The following is a 14,772-nucleotide window of genomic DNA, read 5'->3' as shown; positions in this document are numbered from 1 at the left end:
GGAGGAGTAGTTTTGAGCGTGCTCAGGGGAAGTGAAGAGTGGTTTTGAAAGTCCTTTTGAGGATGCCCAGGGAAGGCGAAAGACAGTTTTAAGGGTCCCTTGGCTTCATGAGGAAAGATTTTTAGGGTTCCTGGGATCAGCAAGGGCTTGCCGAGGGGTTGAGTTTGTTCTGGACCACCCAACTCCATTTTCCTTTTAGTGTTCTCTTTGTTTTTAATGGCTTGGATTCCAGCTCTCGTGTTTACAAGACACGATCATATCAGAGCTGTGCACAGTGACCAGAATGTTGGGGTTTGAAATAATGAGTTCTGGAGAGAGGCAGTTTCTAAAAATTGAATCGGCGACTCTAACTCTTTATAGTCTGGGCAGATGGGCTTTGTCTTCATGGGACAAGAATCATTTTCCAAGAGGGGCCAGGTCCCCTCCCATCAGATCTGGCACCAGCTGCAGATCAGCTAGCTCAGCTCAGCTGGTAAAGAGCCCGCCCCCACCCCCCGCCCCCCACCCCCTGCCCCCCACCCCCCGCCGCAGAGTCCAGACTAGCTGAGGTGCCTCCCCTCCCCGCATACCCACTTCAGGCTTCCAGGCCAGGAGAGGGGCTCATGAAGAGCACAGCCTCATGGTGGAAAGTGTCCCGCTCACAGGACCTCAGTCTGACACATTTCAGCCAATCAAGATGAGACTCTCTCGATTTGGGCCACTGAGGATCGTCCGATCTTGGCTGCTTGTCAATCAATAGTATTTACTGAGCACGTACTCTGTGCAGAGCTCTAAACTTAACACTTGGAAGTGTGTGATAGAGTTAATAGACACGACCCCTGCCTTCAGGAAGAGGACAGTCTACTGAGTGCAGAGCACTAAGCGCTTGGGAGAGTTCAAGAGAGTAGAAACAATCGCTGCCTTCAAGGGCCTGACGACAGTCTAGCAGGGAGACGGACACCAATGAATATTACTGACAGGAAGAAGCGACGACTCATGCAAGATATTAGCATGATTCTCCACTTTAAGCTCCTTGTGGGTGGGGAACGTGTCTGCCAACTCTGTTGTACTGTACTCTCCCAAGCGCTTAGTACAATGCTCTGCACGCAGTAAACACTCGATAAATTACCATCGATTGATCCATGAACTCACTAGAGCGACTGTCCGTTATTTGCAGAAGTTCCCAGGCTTGAAACCTTCGGGACTAGACCGAAGCTCATCCGCCAACACCACCACTGACCCTTGTGTCTGTGCCCTTGACCCTCCCATCCTTCCCGCTGACCAAATCAACTCTTTCTGGGTCCTGGGTGGGCAAGGGGAGAGAATAATGTTGGTATTTATTAAGCGCTTACTATGTGCAGAGCACTGTTCTAAGCGCTGGGATATACAGGGTAATCAGGTTGTCCCACATGAGGCTCACAGTCTTCATCCCCATTTTACAGATGAGGTAACTGAGGCCCAGAGAAGTGAAGTGACTTGCCCACAGTCACACAGCTGACAAGTGGCAGAGCCGGGATTCGAACTCATGACTCCCAAGCCCGGGCTCTTTCCACTGAGCCACGCTGAGAGAAGAAAAGGCCAGGGGTAAAATCTCCCAGTGGGTGTACCACTGAAGTGGATCGATCCCTTTTGGTCATTTCATGTTCACTCCACCCTCAGCCCCACAGCACTTATGGACTTATCTGTAATTAATTTATTTATATTAATGTATGTCTCCCCATCCGGACTGTAAACTCATCGTAGGCAGGAATGAGTTTACTAACTCTGTTGTACTGTGCTCTCCCAAGCGCTTAGAACTTTGCCGTGCATCATCATCATCATCAAGCAGCGTAGCTCAGTGGAAAGAGCCCGGGCTTGGGAGTCAGAGGTCATGGGTTCGAATCCCAGCTCTGCCACTTGTCAGCTGTGTGACTATGGGCAAGTCACTTCACTTCTCTGGGCCTCAGTTCCCTCATCTGTAAAATGGGGATTAAGAGTGTAGTGAGCCTCATGTGGGACAACCTGATTACCCTGTACCTACCCCAGCGCTTAGAACAGTGCTCTGCACATAGTAAGCGCTTAACAAATACCAACATTATTATTATTACTATTATCAATGGTATTTATTGAGCACTTACCAAGAGCTTGGGAGAGTAACAAGAGCTTGGGAGAGAGTTGGTAGACATGTTCCCTGCCCACAGTGAACTTACGGTCTAGAGGAGAGCTTACAATCTGCACACAGTAAGTGCTCAATAAACACCATGGATTGATTGGTTGATTGATCCATCAATACCCAGGCTCCCCACTTTCTCCTGGCACTGGGTATTTCTGGGGGTTTATTCTGCGTGTAAATCTGGTGGGTATTCTCTCTCCCCCAACTCCCACGAAGGGGCCCAGGGGCAGGACCCCTTCAGAGTGAGCCTCCTTCCCCCAGAGCACACAGCTTCGAGGCTTTGTCTCTCAGCAGACCCACTATCAGATACTTTCTTCCGACTCTCCTCATTATAAAGCCACTTCCAAGAAAACAAACGTAGCCTGGTTCCGCTTAGCAAAAGTCTATTTTTGTGTGAGAAACAACGTTCCCTGGTAGATAAAATGAGCAGCTTGTGCAAAAGCAACCAGACACTGCAACGGCCAGCTGGGGCCCGTGTAAAAATGACCAGGCCCCATGCAAAAACAACTGGGCCCTGTGCAAAGACAGCCAGGCCTCGTGCAGCAGTGGGCTGGGCCCTGGACAACAGCCTGGTGTATCTAAGGTAGCCTGTAATGCTATAGCTTGCTGGACTTTGGGCAACAACCCACTGGTCCGTGTACAATAGCCAGGTACATCCGTGTGACAGTTGGCCACACTTGGTGGCTCGGCGGCCCCGCCCACACCCCTAGCCTCCCCTGACCGTCCCCCACACCCTAATCACTGCTTCCTTCCGCCATCTGCCTCCAGGACTTTCCAAAGGGATTGCCTCGGGCAGAAGGCTTGTTGGTCCCCCTAATTGACATTTCCCCTTGGGTCATTTCAGGAAGCTTCTCCTGGCTCGGCCACCTTCCCCCTCATGACCCTAATGCTTTCCTGCCATTATTCTCCCATCTGGGGTTTTTGTTTGGCATTTTCCCCCGAAATCGTTATCGGGTTTGACCGTCCCGGTGGGAATTGTTGCCGAGAACTCCAGCCTGCCTCGTGGCATCTCATCCTTGACCACCTGGCCCTCCCTGGCACGGGCACAGAGGGATCCCGAGGGAGCCCAGCTTTTGCCGCTGAAGTTGGAAAGTGAGTGAGTGACGTGCGCTGGTTTGGGTAGGAAGTGAGCATTGTGAGTTGGATTTTGGTGGCATTTTGTGTCTCTTGGATTCTTCGGATCAGTTGATCAAACAAGACTATATGGACTAAACGATGCCTGTTGTGTGCAGGCCACTGGACTGAGCGCTAGGGAGCGTGCAGTAGAGACAAGACATTCCCTGCTCTCAAGAAACTTACAGTCCAGTGGAAAAGTCAGACCTCAAATTATTTCAGTCAACCAGAAAAATAGAATAGAAAGATGGATTGCTGACAAACATTACTGGGTAAAGTCCAGCTAAGCCTCTGCCATAATCAATCCGTCGATGGTATTTACTGAGCACTTACTGGATGCATTGGACTAACCACTTCAGAGAATGCAATAGAGTAAGTAGTCATGATCCCTGCGCTCAAGGAGTTTACAATTTGGGCATACCATAACTCTGTGTCAATTTTCATGCTAGCCGAGCCTCTACAGTAACTTTCTGTTGTAGTAATCATTATGATATTTAAATGCTCTGTAAGTGCTGAGCTCTGCGGGAGACACAAGACAATGATAATTATAGTATTGTTAAGCCTGAACTATGTGCTAAACGCTGGAGTAGATGCAGGATAGTTAGATCAGATACACTCCCTGGCCTAAACTGGGCACACAGTCCAAGAGGGAGGAAGAGTAGGGAGCATATCCCCATAACGAATAATTAAACACAGTAAAAAGTTGTTTTGTGTAGCCTTCATTTGAGGTTTATTAGAACACCCCATAGTTTAAACAAGTGTTATACAAGTGGCCCACCCCCAGTCCCAGACCCCTGTCTCTGTTTCTGCCCTTTCTCATCCTGCCTGCCGCTGCTCTAGAGGCGTGATTCTTCCCCTCCCACCTCCACCCGATATAAGAATGTCCACATCTCCCCACTTCTCAGGAACCTCCAGTGGTTGCCCATCCACCTCCATATCAGATAGAAACCCTTTACCATTGGCTTTAAAGCACTCAATCAGCTCAATCCTCTTACCTTACCTTGCTGATTTCCTACTACATCCCAACCTGCACACTTCACTCCTGTAAAATCAACCTATTCACTGTATCTCGATCTCTTCTATCTCTCTGCTGACCCTTCTTCCGTGTCCTCCCACTGGTCCGGAACTCCCTCCCCCCTCATATGGGAAAGACCACCACTCTCCTTATCTTCAAAGCCTTATTAAGGTTACATCTCCTCGAAGAGGCCTTCTCTGATTAAGCCCTTTTTTCCCCAACTCCCTTTCCCTTCTGTGTTGCCTGTGCACTTTGACCTGTACCCTTTCATCACCCTTTACTCCCCCACAACACTTTAGTATGTATCTGTAATTTTTTAATATTAATGTCCTCCTCCCCCTCTAGCCTGTGAGTTTCTTGTGGGTAGAAAGCATGTCTTCTCTGTATTGTACTCTCCAAGTGTTTAGTACAGTGCTCTGCACACAGTGTTTAATAAATATCGATTGATTGTTGATGATTATAATAGTGGGATTTGTTAAGCACTTACTGTGTACCATGCACTGTACTAAACACTGGGGCAGATAGAAGATAGATTATACCGGGTCCCTATCCCACGTGGGGCTCAGAGTCTTAAGTGAGAGGGAGAGAACAGATGTTGAATAGCCATTTTACAGAGGTGGAAACAGAGAAATTGAGAGAAGTTAAATGGTTCACCCAAGGCCACAGCAGACAAGTGGCAGAGCCAGGGGGAGCAACATGGCATAGTGGAATGAGCACAGGCCTGGGGATCATAGGTCCTGCGTTCTAATCCCTGCTCCGCCACTTGTCTGCTGTGTGGCCTTGGCCAAGTCGCTTTAACTTTTCTGGGTCTCAGTTCTCTCATCTGCTCCCTCATACTTAGAATGTGAGCCCCATGTAGGACCTGATTATCTTGTATGTACCCCATAGCTAGGACAGTGCTTGGCACATAGTAAACACTTAACAAAAACCATTATTATTATTGTTGTTGTTGTCACTTGTTTTGTACAAAGCTTTTGCTTGAAGAGAGCTATTCCTTTCTTGTTAGCAGTGTCTCAGACTGGTCTATCCCTGTCGATTGGCTCCCAGTTTTCAGCTGGGACACAGCACGGTCTGAGGCTTTGTTTTATCATATTCTTAAAAGGCTTCCTCTGCCCTCCTGGTATTAGGTTTCCCAATTTCAGCTCTTCATTCAGCAGTAGGTCCATCTCAGTATCCTCAGTGTCCTGGCCTCGGTTCTCCTCATCTGTAAAATGGGGATTCGATGCCTGTTCTCCTTCCTGCTTAAACTGTGAGCCCCACTAGGGACAGGGACAGTGTCCGACCTGGTTAGCTTGTAACTACTGCTTAGTACAGTGCTTGGTGCATACTAATTACTTAAATACCGTTAGTAGTAGTAGTAGTATTTCTTCAGATGTACAATTGGAACATGTAAGTGCTTAACAAATACCGTAATTAGTGTTGTTGTTATCAGGGGTTGGGGTGAATACTTAAGTGCTTTAGGGGTTGAGGAGTCCGGTGCAGGAGGGAGGGAGAATAGGGTGGGAAGATTAGTCAGGGAAGGCTTCCTGGAGGAGGCGTGGTTTTGTCAGGGCTCTGAAGATGGGGAGCAGGTCGGTGTGTCGGGTGTGAAGGTGGGGGGGAGGGAGGTCCAGCCAGGAGGGTGAGCGAGGTGAGAGAGCCAGAGCCGCAAGGAGAACGTCCCCGTCCGGATGGGCTGGACGGGCACAGAAGCGCGAAGCGGAGTCGCTCCAGACTCCAACAACTGGGTCCTGCCTAGACGGCGGCACTGGGGACGGGACCGGGGCTGACCGTGACTCATCTCCCACTTCCCAGCACATCCCTAGGAGGAAGTGGCTGAGCCAGAGCCAGGAAAATACACAAACAAAACGCTTTTCCCAAACTTGGAATGCCCAGAGTGAGGTCCGTCCCCCGTCCCACCCCCCGACCTCCAGGATCCCCTTCCCCCTCGGGCCCCCGGCCTTCCAGGCCAGATGCGCTTCCCGGAGCTGGGCCTTCTTCTACTGTTAAAGGGAAAAGCCAGGAAGACCCCAGGGGTCAGGAGACTATCTCGAGAGAAATCCATCTGCACTTTGGCCGTCTCCTCTCTCTTTCAAGAACGCGCAGCAGAAACTGGAAATAGCTCTTATGAAAGAGAGAACTCCTTGTTCCTTTACATGCGGATTACGCCAGCGAACTTTCCATGCCCCAAGGCAGAAGAAACCTTCCTCCCGCCTCTTCCTCTCCCCCTCAATCTCTTTCGTTTTCCCCCTTCGTCTAACGTGCTCTCCCTCTCCCTCTCCGTCGCTCTGTGTCTCTGGCTCTCTTTCTCTCCTTCTGTCCGTTCTCCTTCTCCTCCCCTCCCTCCCTGGGTGGAGAGGCGGTGCTCCTGTCCTCCGGGGTTTGAGGTCAGTGCAGATTCATTCATTCACTCGTTCGTTCATTCAGTCGTATTTATTGAGCGCTCACTGTGTGCAGAGCACTGTACTAAGCTCTTGGGAAAGTACACCACCTCCGACAGGGGGGCAATCAATCGATGGTATTTATTGAGCGCTCGCCGTGTGCAGAGCACCGTACTAAACGCAGGAGGGAGTACAGTCTAGCAATATAACAGACACCTTCCCTGCCCACAGGCTTACAGGTTAGAGGGGGAGACAGACGTTGATATCAACAAATAACGTATATGTACGTAAGTGCTATGTGGCTGAGGCGGGGATAATGAATAAAGGAAGCAAACCTTCCAGACTGTGAGCTCACTGTGGTCAGGGACTGTCACCACTCTTTACTGCTGTATTGTACTTTCCCAAGCGCTTAGTACAGTCAGAATGGGGGCAGGAGGTGGCGACAGGTCAACGAGCTCACAGCTGTACCGGAAACCAAATGGGCCACTTGAGTCTTGTAGCTCAGGCCCCAGGCCCAGGGCTCTGTCCCTGCTCATTCGTTCAGTCGTATTTATTAAGCACTTAAGGTGTGCAGAGCACTTTACTCCCACTTTACTCTCCTCTCCCGGCCTGGCCTCAAGCTCCAAGTCTTATTCGTTCCACTTGGTTTCCGGTGCAGCTGTGAGCTCACTGACCCGTCACCGCTTGCTCCTTCTCCTGCCCCTGTTCTGACCGTGGGGCTCAGGCCTCCCAGGCAACCTGCGGCAGAGAGGGGAGGATGACGTTGTCATGGTCGTCGGGGTCTTCAGCACTAAAACCCAGCCGAAAGAGCTTCCGGAGTCACTTCAGCGGTGTCCGGAGACCCTGGTCAGCCTCCGCTGGGCCTCTATATTTCTCATTCTTCTATCACAGTTTGTGGGAGTTCCCACTCACTGCCTCCCAAGTCCCTGAACCCCTCTTGCTCCCACTACTCTATGGCTGAAGCCCAGGTGTCTCCTCAGAGGTATAAAACTCACTGGGAACTAGCCAATCAACCTCACTCTGGGACTGGTGCAGGAAGCCGTGGGCAAAGCATTCGGGTCCCCGGCTCCCTAGGTCACGTTTTCCTGGTCCACAGAGTTTCTCCCCCACCCCCTACCACAGGCAGACACCAAGATCTGGGACCACCACAGTATTTAACATATTCTTAACCAGGTAACAAAAAAAAGCAAAACCAGTTTAAACCAACTTTTCCTGTATCTACTACTTCCTCCTTCAGGAGCCTTTGTCCTTCCCTGTAGGCATCTTGGGGCTCACCTTGGGGCTCACGTTCTTCTCCCCCTCAGGGGCAGGAGCCTCACTCCTCCAGAGTGTTGGCCACTGGACTCCAAAACTCCTCAGATCCTCTCCGATTCCACCCGGTGCCCGATGTCTGTCCAGGGTCCACGATACAAGCCCTCCCCGTGTCCTGCTCTCCCAGGTCCTCAGCTCACTTCCCCTCACCTCAAGGTGATTGAGATTCTCCTTCCCTGTACCTGGCCCCTCCGTTTCGTCCCCGATTCTTCTTGATTGGTTGTGTTTACATTTCAGGGGGACTCTCCTGACTTTCTCCTTCCTTTCCTGTGTGGGGGGCCAGTGGAAGTGATCTTCAGGGTCCCACATCTTCATCATCGTCGTCACTGGCTAAGGGGCATGGACTCGGGAGGGGTGGGCTTCCCGGGCTCCACAGCAACCCCGGCCCCATCTGGCTTGAAACCATTCACTTGGGAGACACGTATTGTGTGTGTGCTTGCAGGTGCCTCCATTGTGACCCCACCTAAGGACATCTGGAATGTCACCGGGGCCCAGGTCTACCTGAGCTGTGAGGTCATCGGAATCCCAACGCCGGTGCTCATCTGGAACAAGGTCGGGCCAGAAGGCTGGGTACTTCGCCGGCCCCGAGGGTGGCTTTCCCTGTGGTATTTAATTAATTGTGGTATCTGTTAGGTGCTTACTACGTGCCAGGCACTGTACTAAGCGCTGGGATGGATACAAGCAAATCAGGTTGGACACAGACCCTGTCCCACATGGGGTTCACAGTCTCAATCCCCATTTTACAGTTGAAGTAACTGAGGCCCAGAGAAGTAAATTGACTTCCCCAAGGTCACACAGCAGTCAAGTGGTGGAGCCGGGCTCAGAACTCATGAGCTTCTGACTCCCAGGCCTGTGCTCTATCCACTACGCCATGCTGCTGCCCAGAGATGGGCCCGGGCTTGCGGTGAGCCGGGTCTGGTCCTGTCCTGCCCCAGGGATTTATTAATTCCCATTCTACAGGTGAGAAAACTGAGGCCTAGAGAAGTTCAGCGATATGCCCGAGACTAGAACCCAGGCAGATCTGCCGCCTCCCATCCCTGTGCTCTCTTTCTCCACTAGGCACCGCTGCATGTGGTTTTAGGGGCTAAAATAGTTGCAGTTGTTGGGGCCTGTCCTGCCTGGCCTTTGCTAGATGCTCCTCGCGGTGTCTCTTCTCTCCTTCCCCGCTGCGGGTAACTGCCTCCCAGATCCCGGGTGCCAGAAGGATCGGAGCAGAGTTTGCTTGGGCAATCCATCCGGGGCTAACTGGTAGCATTTGGGCTCAGCAGGCTGCCCCCTGGGACCGGGCAGGATTTGCAACTGGCTCTGACACCACTGGAAACGATCAACCAGCTTGGCCTGGTGGAAGGAGCACAGGCTGGGAGCCAGGAGACCTGGGTTCTAATCAGAGCTCCATCCCTGGCCTGCTGTGAGACCTCGGGTAAAGCCCCTTAACTTCTCTCACCCTCCATTTCCTCATCTGTGAAATGGGGATAATGCCGTGTGACCTTGGGCAAGTCACTTCACTTCTCTGGGCCTCAGTTACCTCATCTGTAAAATGGGGATTAAGACTGTGAGCCCTCTGTGGGACAAGGGACTGTGTCCAACCTGATTACCTTGAATCTACCCCAGCACTTAGAATAGTGCTTGGCACATAGTAAGCGTTTAAGAAGTACCATAATTATTACTATTATTATTACTACTTGCCTTCCAATCCCTCTTAGACCTTGAGCCTCATGTGGTACAAGGACTGTGTACAATCTGATTAGCTTTTATATACCCCAGGGTTTAGCACGGTGCTTGATAATCAATCCATGGTATTTACTGGCACATCGGAAATGCTTAAATAATACGATGATTAAATTAGAGTGGTCCCAAATTTAGCTCTTGGCCCCAAGGAGAATGCCACTGCCCCTTACCCTGAGATGGCAGCTGGAAGCAGGTAGGAGGGCGAGGCTGATGCCGGTTCCCAGGCCAGTTGCCCCCCCAGGGGCGTTCCAGGCCTTTCAAACGAGATGTGGGAATACCCCTCGAGGACTGTGGATCAGAAGAGGAAAAATGCCCAAAGCATTGGTCAGAGGTCCCGCGGGCACCTGGGAGGACCCCAGAGAACCGACTGCACACAAGGAAGAGCGAGTCTCGGAGAGGGAGTAGAGACTGGGCCAGGATGGTTTAGCTGAGGAAATCAGAATAAATAAGCAATGTGCAATTGAGTAGAGTGCTGAGGATGGTAGAAATGTATATGTTCCTTGGGGGGACGTCTATGGACTTGATACAACTTAGCAGGTTGTAATGAGAATGGTTATGTAATGAGAATGAAGCAGGGAAGGCTTCCAGGAAGAGGGGATTTCAAGAGGGTTTTAAAGGGGAGAGCTGTGGTCTGGTGGATATGAAGGTGCAGGGAGAAATGGTGTTCCAGGCAGGAGGCAGGTGGGACAGCATGAGCAGCATGGTATAGTGGATAGTGCACAGGCCTGGGAGTCAGGAGGTCATGGATTCTAATCCTGCCTCTGCCACTTGTCTGCTGTGTGACTTTGAGCAAGTCACTTAACTTCTCTGTGCCTCATTTACCTCATCTGTAAAATGGGGATTGAGACTGTGAGCCCCACATGGGACAGGACTGTGTCCAACCTGATTTGCTTGGCTCCACCCCAGTGCTTAGTACAGTGCCCATCACATAGTAAGCGCTTAACAAATACTACAGTTGTTATTAGGAGCAGGGGGACTGACATTTTCATCTAAACTGTAAGCTCGTTGTGGGCAGGGAACATGTCTACTAACTCTGTTATATTGTACTCTCCCAAACGTTTAGTAGAGTGCTCTGCACACAGTAAGCTCTCAGTAGTTATGGTTGATGATTGACTGAGACAGGGAAACCAATGAGTAGCAGAGTTAAATTAGATTGGGAAGAGTGCAGAGAACAAACCAAGGGAAGCACGTGAAGGAGCCAGTATTTAAATTGAGGACTGCAGAAGGTTTTGGAGGAGAGGGGAGGGAAGACAGCTAATCAAAATTTCAGAAAGATGATCTGGGCAACAACAAACATGCTGTACTGTACTTTCCCAAGAGATTAAGTACAATTCTCTGCAGAGTAGGTGCCCACTAAATACTACTGTTGGATTGATAGTGGAGGATGGACTGAAGCGGGGAGAGGCAGGAGACTGAGAAGCCAGTGGGGAGGATGTTAGAGTCCTAGTTTGACTGTGATATGAGAGCTTGAACCAGGGAGGTGGCAGTCTAGGTCGAGGGGAAGGGGTGGGGGCAGGAAATGTTTTGTAGGAAAAATCCACAGGATTTGACAATGGGCTGAAGTCAGAGAGTTGAAAGACTGGGAGATTTGGAGGATGACACCGAGGTTGCAAACTTGCGAGACAGGGAGGATGTTGCTGTCATCAGGAGAGATGGGAAAGTAAAGAGAAGGATTGAATTTGCTGGGGGTGGGGATGGGGGAAAATGTTAAGTTGAGCTTCAAACATGTTGAGTTTGACATCTATGTGGTGATGTCCTAGGGGCAAGAAGAGATGCAAAATGGTAGATTTGTGGGCTGTTAGCATAATATGCAAAAAAAGATTACAGAAGTTGGAAAGAAGCTATTTAATCCAAAGCATAAAATGTCACCAAAAAAATCTTAATTATATTAGGCCTGTGGGAGGGACAGACCTCTGCCAGACACAAAGAGAAAGTAGGACACAGGTGACAGAGACAGAGACTTTGAATGAGTTTTTCACTTTGGTTTATGAAAAAGATCAAAAGTGCCACCCCTCACCCCCAACCTTTGCATCCTTTCTCCCCTGCTAGCTGACTAAGCGAGGCTTATAGGACTGAAGGTTAGAAAATGGATGACCAGATTGGGAGAAACAGTCAGAGGGGATTCTGAAGGCCGAGTTTAATGCTGGCGGCCCAGGGGATTTCAGGCATGGACGGATGTTATTACAAGGCCACCGGCTGTTGTTTTTGAAAGCTCTGTGGACCCCCCAGAAAGTCCCCGAGGATTGGAAGGTAAACGTTCCCACCGACAGGAATCCGACTGGGAGGAGCAGATGTCATCCTGAAGCTGGAGGTCTGGGTTCAGAAATGAGCTTAGCATTTTAAGAAGGGTATGGAGAAACTGGAACCGGTGCAGAAAACTGTAGCAAGAGTGAAGGGCTGGGAACTAGTAGGTCTTTTGAGTTGTAGAAGTAATAATGGCATTTAACTGAGCACCTTTGGGCACATCCCCTTTAGGAAAGTTCAAAAGAAGCACAAGATGTATACCTTACCCATAAGGAGATCCACTTGTAACAGGGGAGAGAGAGAAAAATATTTACAAGTAAAAGCTAAAGGAGTTGAGGTTGGTTAGCATAGGGAAGGGAAAGCTGGAGTGGCTTGATCAATGTCTTGGAGAAGACAGGAATTTTATGGGAAGACTGTTCTAAGTATGTGAGGAACCAAAATAGTAATAGCAGCAATAGCATTTATTGATTGTAACCAGACTGTAAGCTCCTTGTGGGTAGGGAACATGTTTACCTAGTCTGTTGTATCCTACTCTCCCAAGTGCTTAGTACAGTGCTCTTTACCACTGATTGACTTTACACCCATTTGTTCTTTGCCCTCAGGTAGCTTTACAGTCTGTCGGGGGAAACTGGCATTTAAGTCAATTATCGAAGGGGGAAGAGGTGACTATGTTCCCTCAGGGTAGTTAGTAATCCACATTCATCCTGAGGGGAATGACAGGCCAGACTCTGTCTCGGTGGATATCTCTAAGGCGACCCTAGCCTTGCCACCCCCTGACCCCGCAACTGTCTTCTGTAGTGTCTGTGTCGGGGGGGAAGTGGAGGTCAGCACATGTTGGAGTGGGAAGTCCCCTTTGGTATGCTTTGCTTCGCCTCAGGGACCCCGGGCTAGCAGGAAGTGTGAGGGAGTCATCCCCGAGGATATGAAGAGGAGCCCCTCACTGCTGGCCCCTCTGCCTTGGGCCAGTCTCGGCCTGTCACTCTTGGCAAAATTGGTTGTTTACTGTGTGTGCATCTGAGGGTACATTTGTGCTGTGCATGTGCCTGCTCACGTCTCCCCGACTAAAGCTGAGCCCCTACAACAGCCGACCCTGGTGATGCTAACCTTTTGTCTCACAGGTGAAGAGAGGCCAGTTTGGGGTCCAGAGGACAGAGCTCCTGCCCGGGGACCGGGACAACCTAGCCATCCAGACACGGGGTGGTCCAGAGAAGCATGAGGTCACTGGCTGGGTGCTGGTGAGTCCTGGGGTCCCGTGCATCCGCGGCACTGGGGGAGGGGAGCCCGGGCAGACCACCCTTCACAGATCCAGCGGGCAGTCAGGGAGGGGCGGGGGTTTGGCCGTCCGCTTGGAAGCGAGCCAGAAGCAAGCCCGGATGTGCTCTCTTCCTCCCTCCCAAGGGCTGGAGGCATAATCCCAGCCGGACCTGAGGCTTGAGGCCGGGAAGCAGTGGGCAGAGAATGTGGATGATGGTAAAGATCGTTCACAGGTGTGGAGGGACACTCTAAGGGGGTAATAACTGGCAGAAATCTTAATTGAGCCCTTGTCCCAAATGCTTAAGGACCAGGGCAGGGGCTCTCACCACAGCAATCGTTTCCCCTTGCCCTTGCTTGGGGTGGAGCTCGGGGAGGTGGGGGGCTAAAAGAGCCTCCATCCTCTCTGGCCAGTCAGGCAGCCCTGCCCGCACCACAGACGAGCCCAGGGCAGTCAGGCTTCACAAACGTTTCCTCCTGATTCTTTCTCAAATCCCCTCATCCCCCAACCCAGGAGGGAGGGCTGGGAGGGCCAGGCTGAGCCCTCAGGTGACTGAGCTGCTCCTTTCTCAGATCTCGCCACTGAACAAGGAGGACGAGGGAGAGTACGAGTGCCACGCATCCAACTCTCAAGGCCAGGCAGCTGCGGCCGCCAAAATCACCGTGGTCAATAGCTTGCAAGAACTGCCAGTGAAGAAAGGTAAGACTGGCGGATGGGTGTCGCTGCTACTGCGACACAGACTTGCAGTTCCCTATGTAGAGGGGGCCGGGGATGCAGGAACAGACACGAATGGGTGTTCTGGACACGCACCCCAGCGAACTTGCTAAAAATACCTCTGGCAAGCCAGCGTCACAGTGGCAGTCATGACTCGACACTGTCAACCCCTTAGTCCAGGATTTCTAAACTCATCGACCAATAGTAGTTATTGAGCACTGGCTGTGTGCACAGGGGAGAGGTAGGCTAAGGCTACTCCTTATTTTCTTTTCCCACAAACCTCTGCTCTCTCCTTCCCTCGGGTCAGGGCAAGGTGTGGGTTAAATTCACTTTGAACAAACATGAGAACGTTTAGTTTGGGCCACTAGCAGGGGTAGGGGTGCCCCCAGCTCTGCTTCCTGTAGGAGTAGGGTTTACCTGCAAACTTTTCTCATGCAGCACTGTGGGAATTTTCCCTTCACCTCCAGACACACAGTGCGTGAGCATCCAAACCCCGAGGGTGGGAGCAGTCCCGGATGGTGACAGTGTGCAATAACTTCCCCTGACATTGTGTGACAAGTTCTGCACAGCCCTCTGAGAGAGAAAGAGCGGCTCTCCTCCTTGGCTTGTCACAAACACTAGTTTGATCTCTAAGACTGTAAGTTTAATGTGGGCAGGGAAGGTGTCTGTTATATTGCATTCTCCCAAGCGGTAAGTACAGTGCTTTACATACAGTAAGCGCTCAATAAATACGATTGACTCATTGGTTGGGGGGAGACTTCCGTTTGGCCGACGCAGCCAAGTCCGTGGCAATAGCGAAGCCATGTACTATCTAGACCGTACGCTCCTTGTAGGCAAGAATCGTGTCCCTGTTATACTCTTACTACAGTGCTCTGCACATAGCGCTCAAATACCGCTGACTGAT

General features: G+C 50.9%; 1 protein-coding gene across 1 annotated transcript in view; it reads left to right on the top strand.

Moving 5' to 3' along the window:
• Nucleotides 1-14,772, top strand: part of IGFBP7 (insulin like growth factor binding protein 7) — a 42,632-nt gene that overhangs the window by 27,553 nt on the left and 307 nt on the right. The window contains exons 2-4 of the mRNA XM_029074256.2: nucleotides 8,373-8,482; nucleotides 13,021-13,137; nucleotides 13,727-13,853. Coding sequence (XP_028930089.1) covers nucleotides 8,373-8,482; nucleotides 13,021-13,137; nucleotides 13,727-13,853 — 354 coding nt within the window. The remainder of the gene's footprint in view (nucleotides 1-8,372; nucleotides 8,483-13,020; nucleotides 13,138-13,726; nucleotides 13,854-14,772) is intronic.

The sequence above is a fragment of the Ornithorhynchus anatinus genome, chromosome 10 (assembly GCF_004115215.2).
Source record: "Ornithorhynchus anatinus isolate Pmale09 chromosome 10, mOrnAna1.pri.v4, whole genome shotgun sequence".
NCBI lineage: Eukaryota > Metazoa > Chordata > Mammalia > Monotremata > Ornithorhynchidae > Ornithorhynchus > Ornithorhynchus anatinus.
Note: the sequence above shows the minus strand (reverse complement) of the source record. Positions and strands in the feature narration are given on the sequence as shown.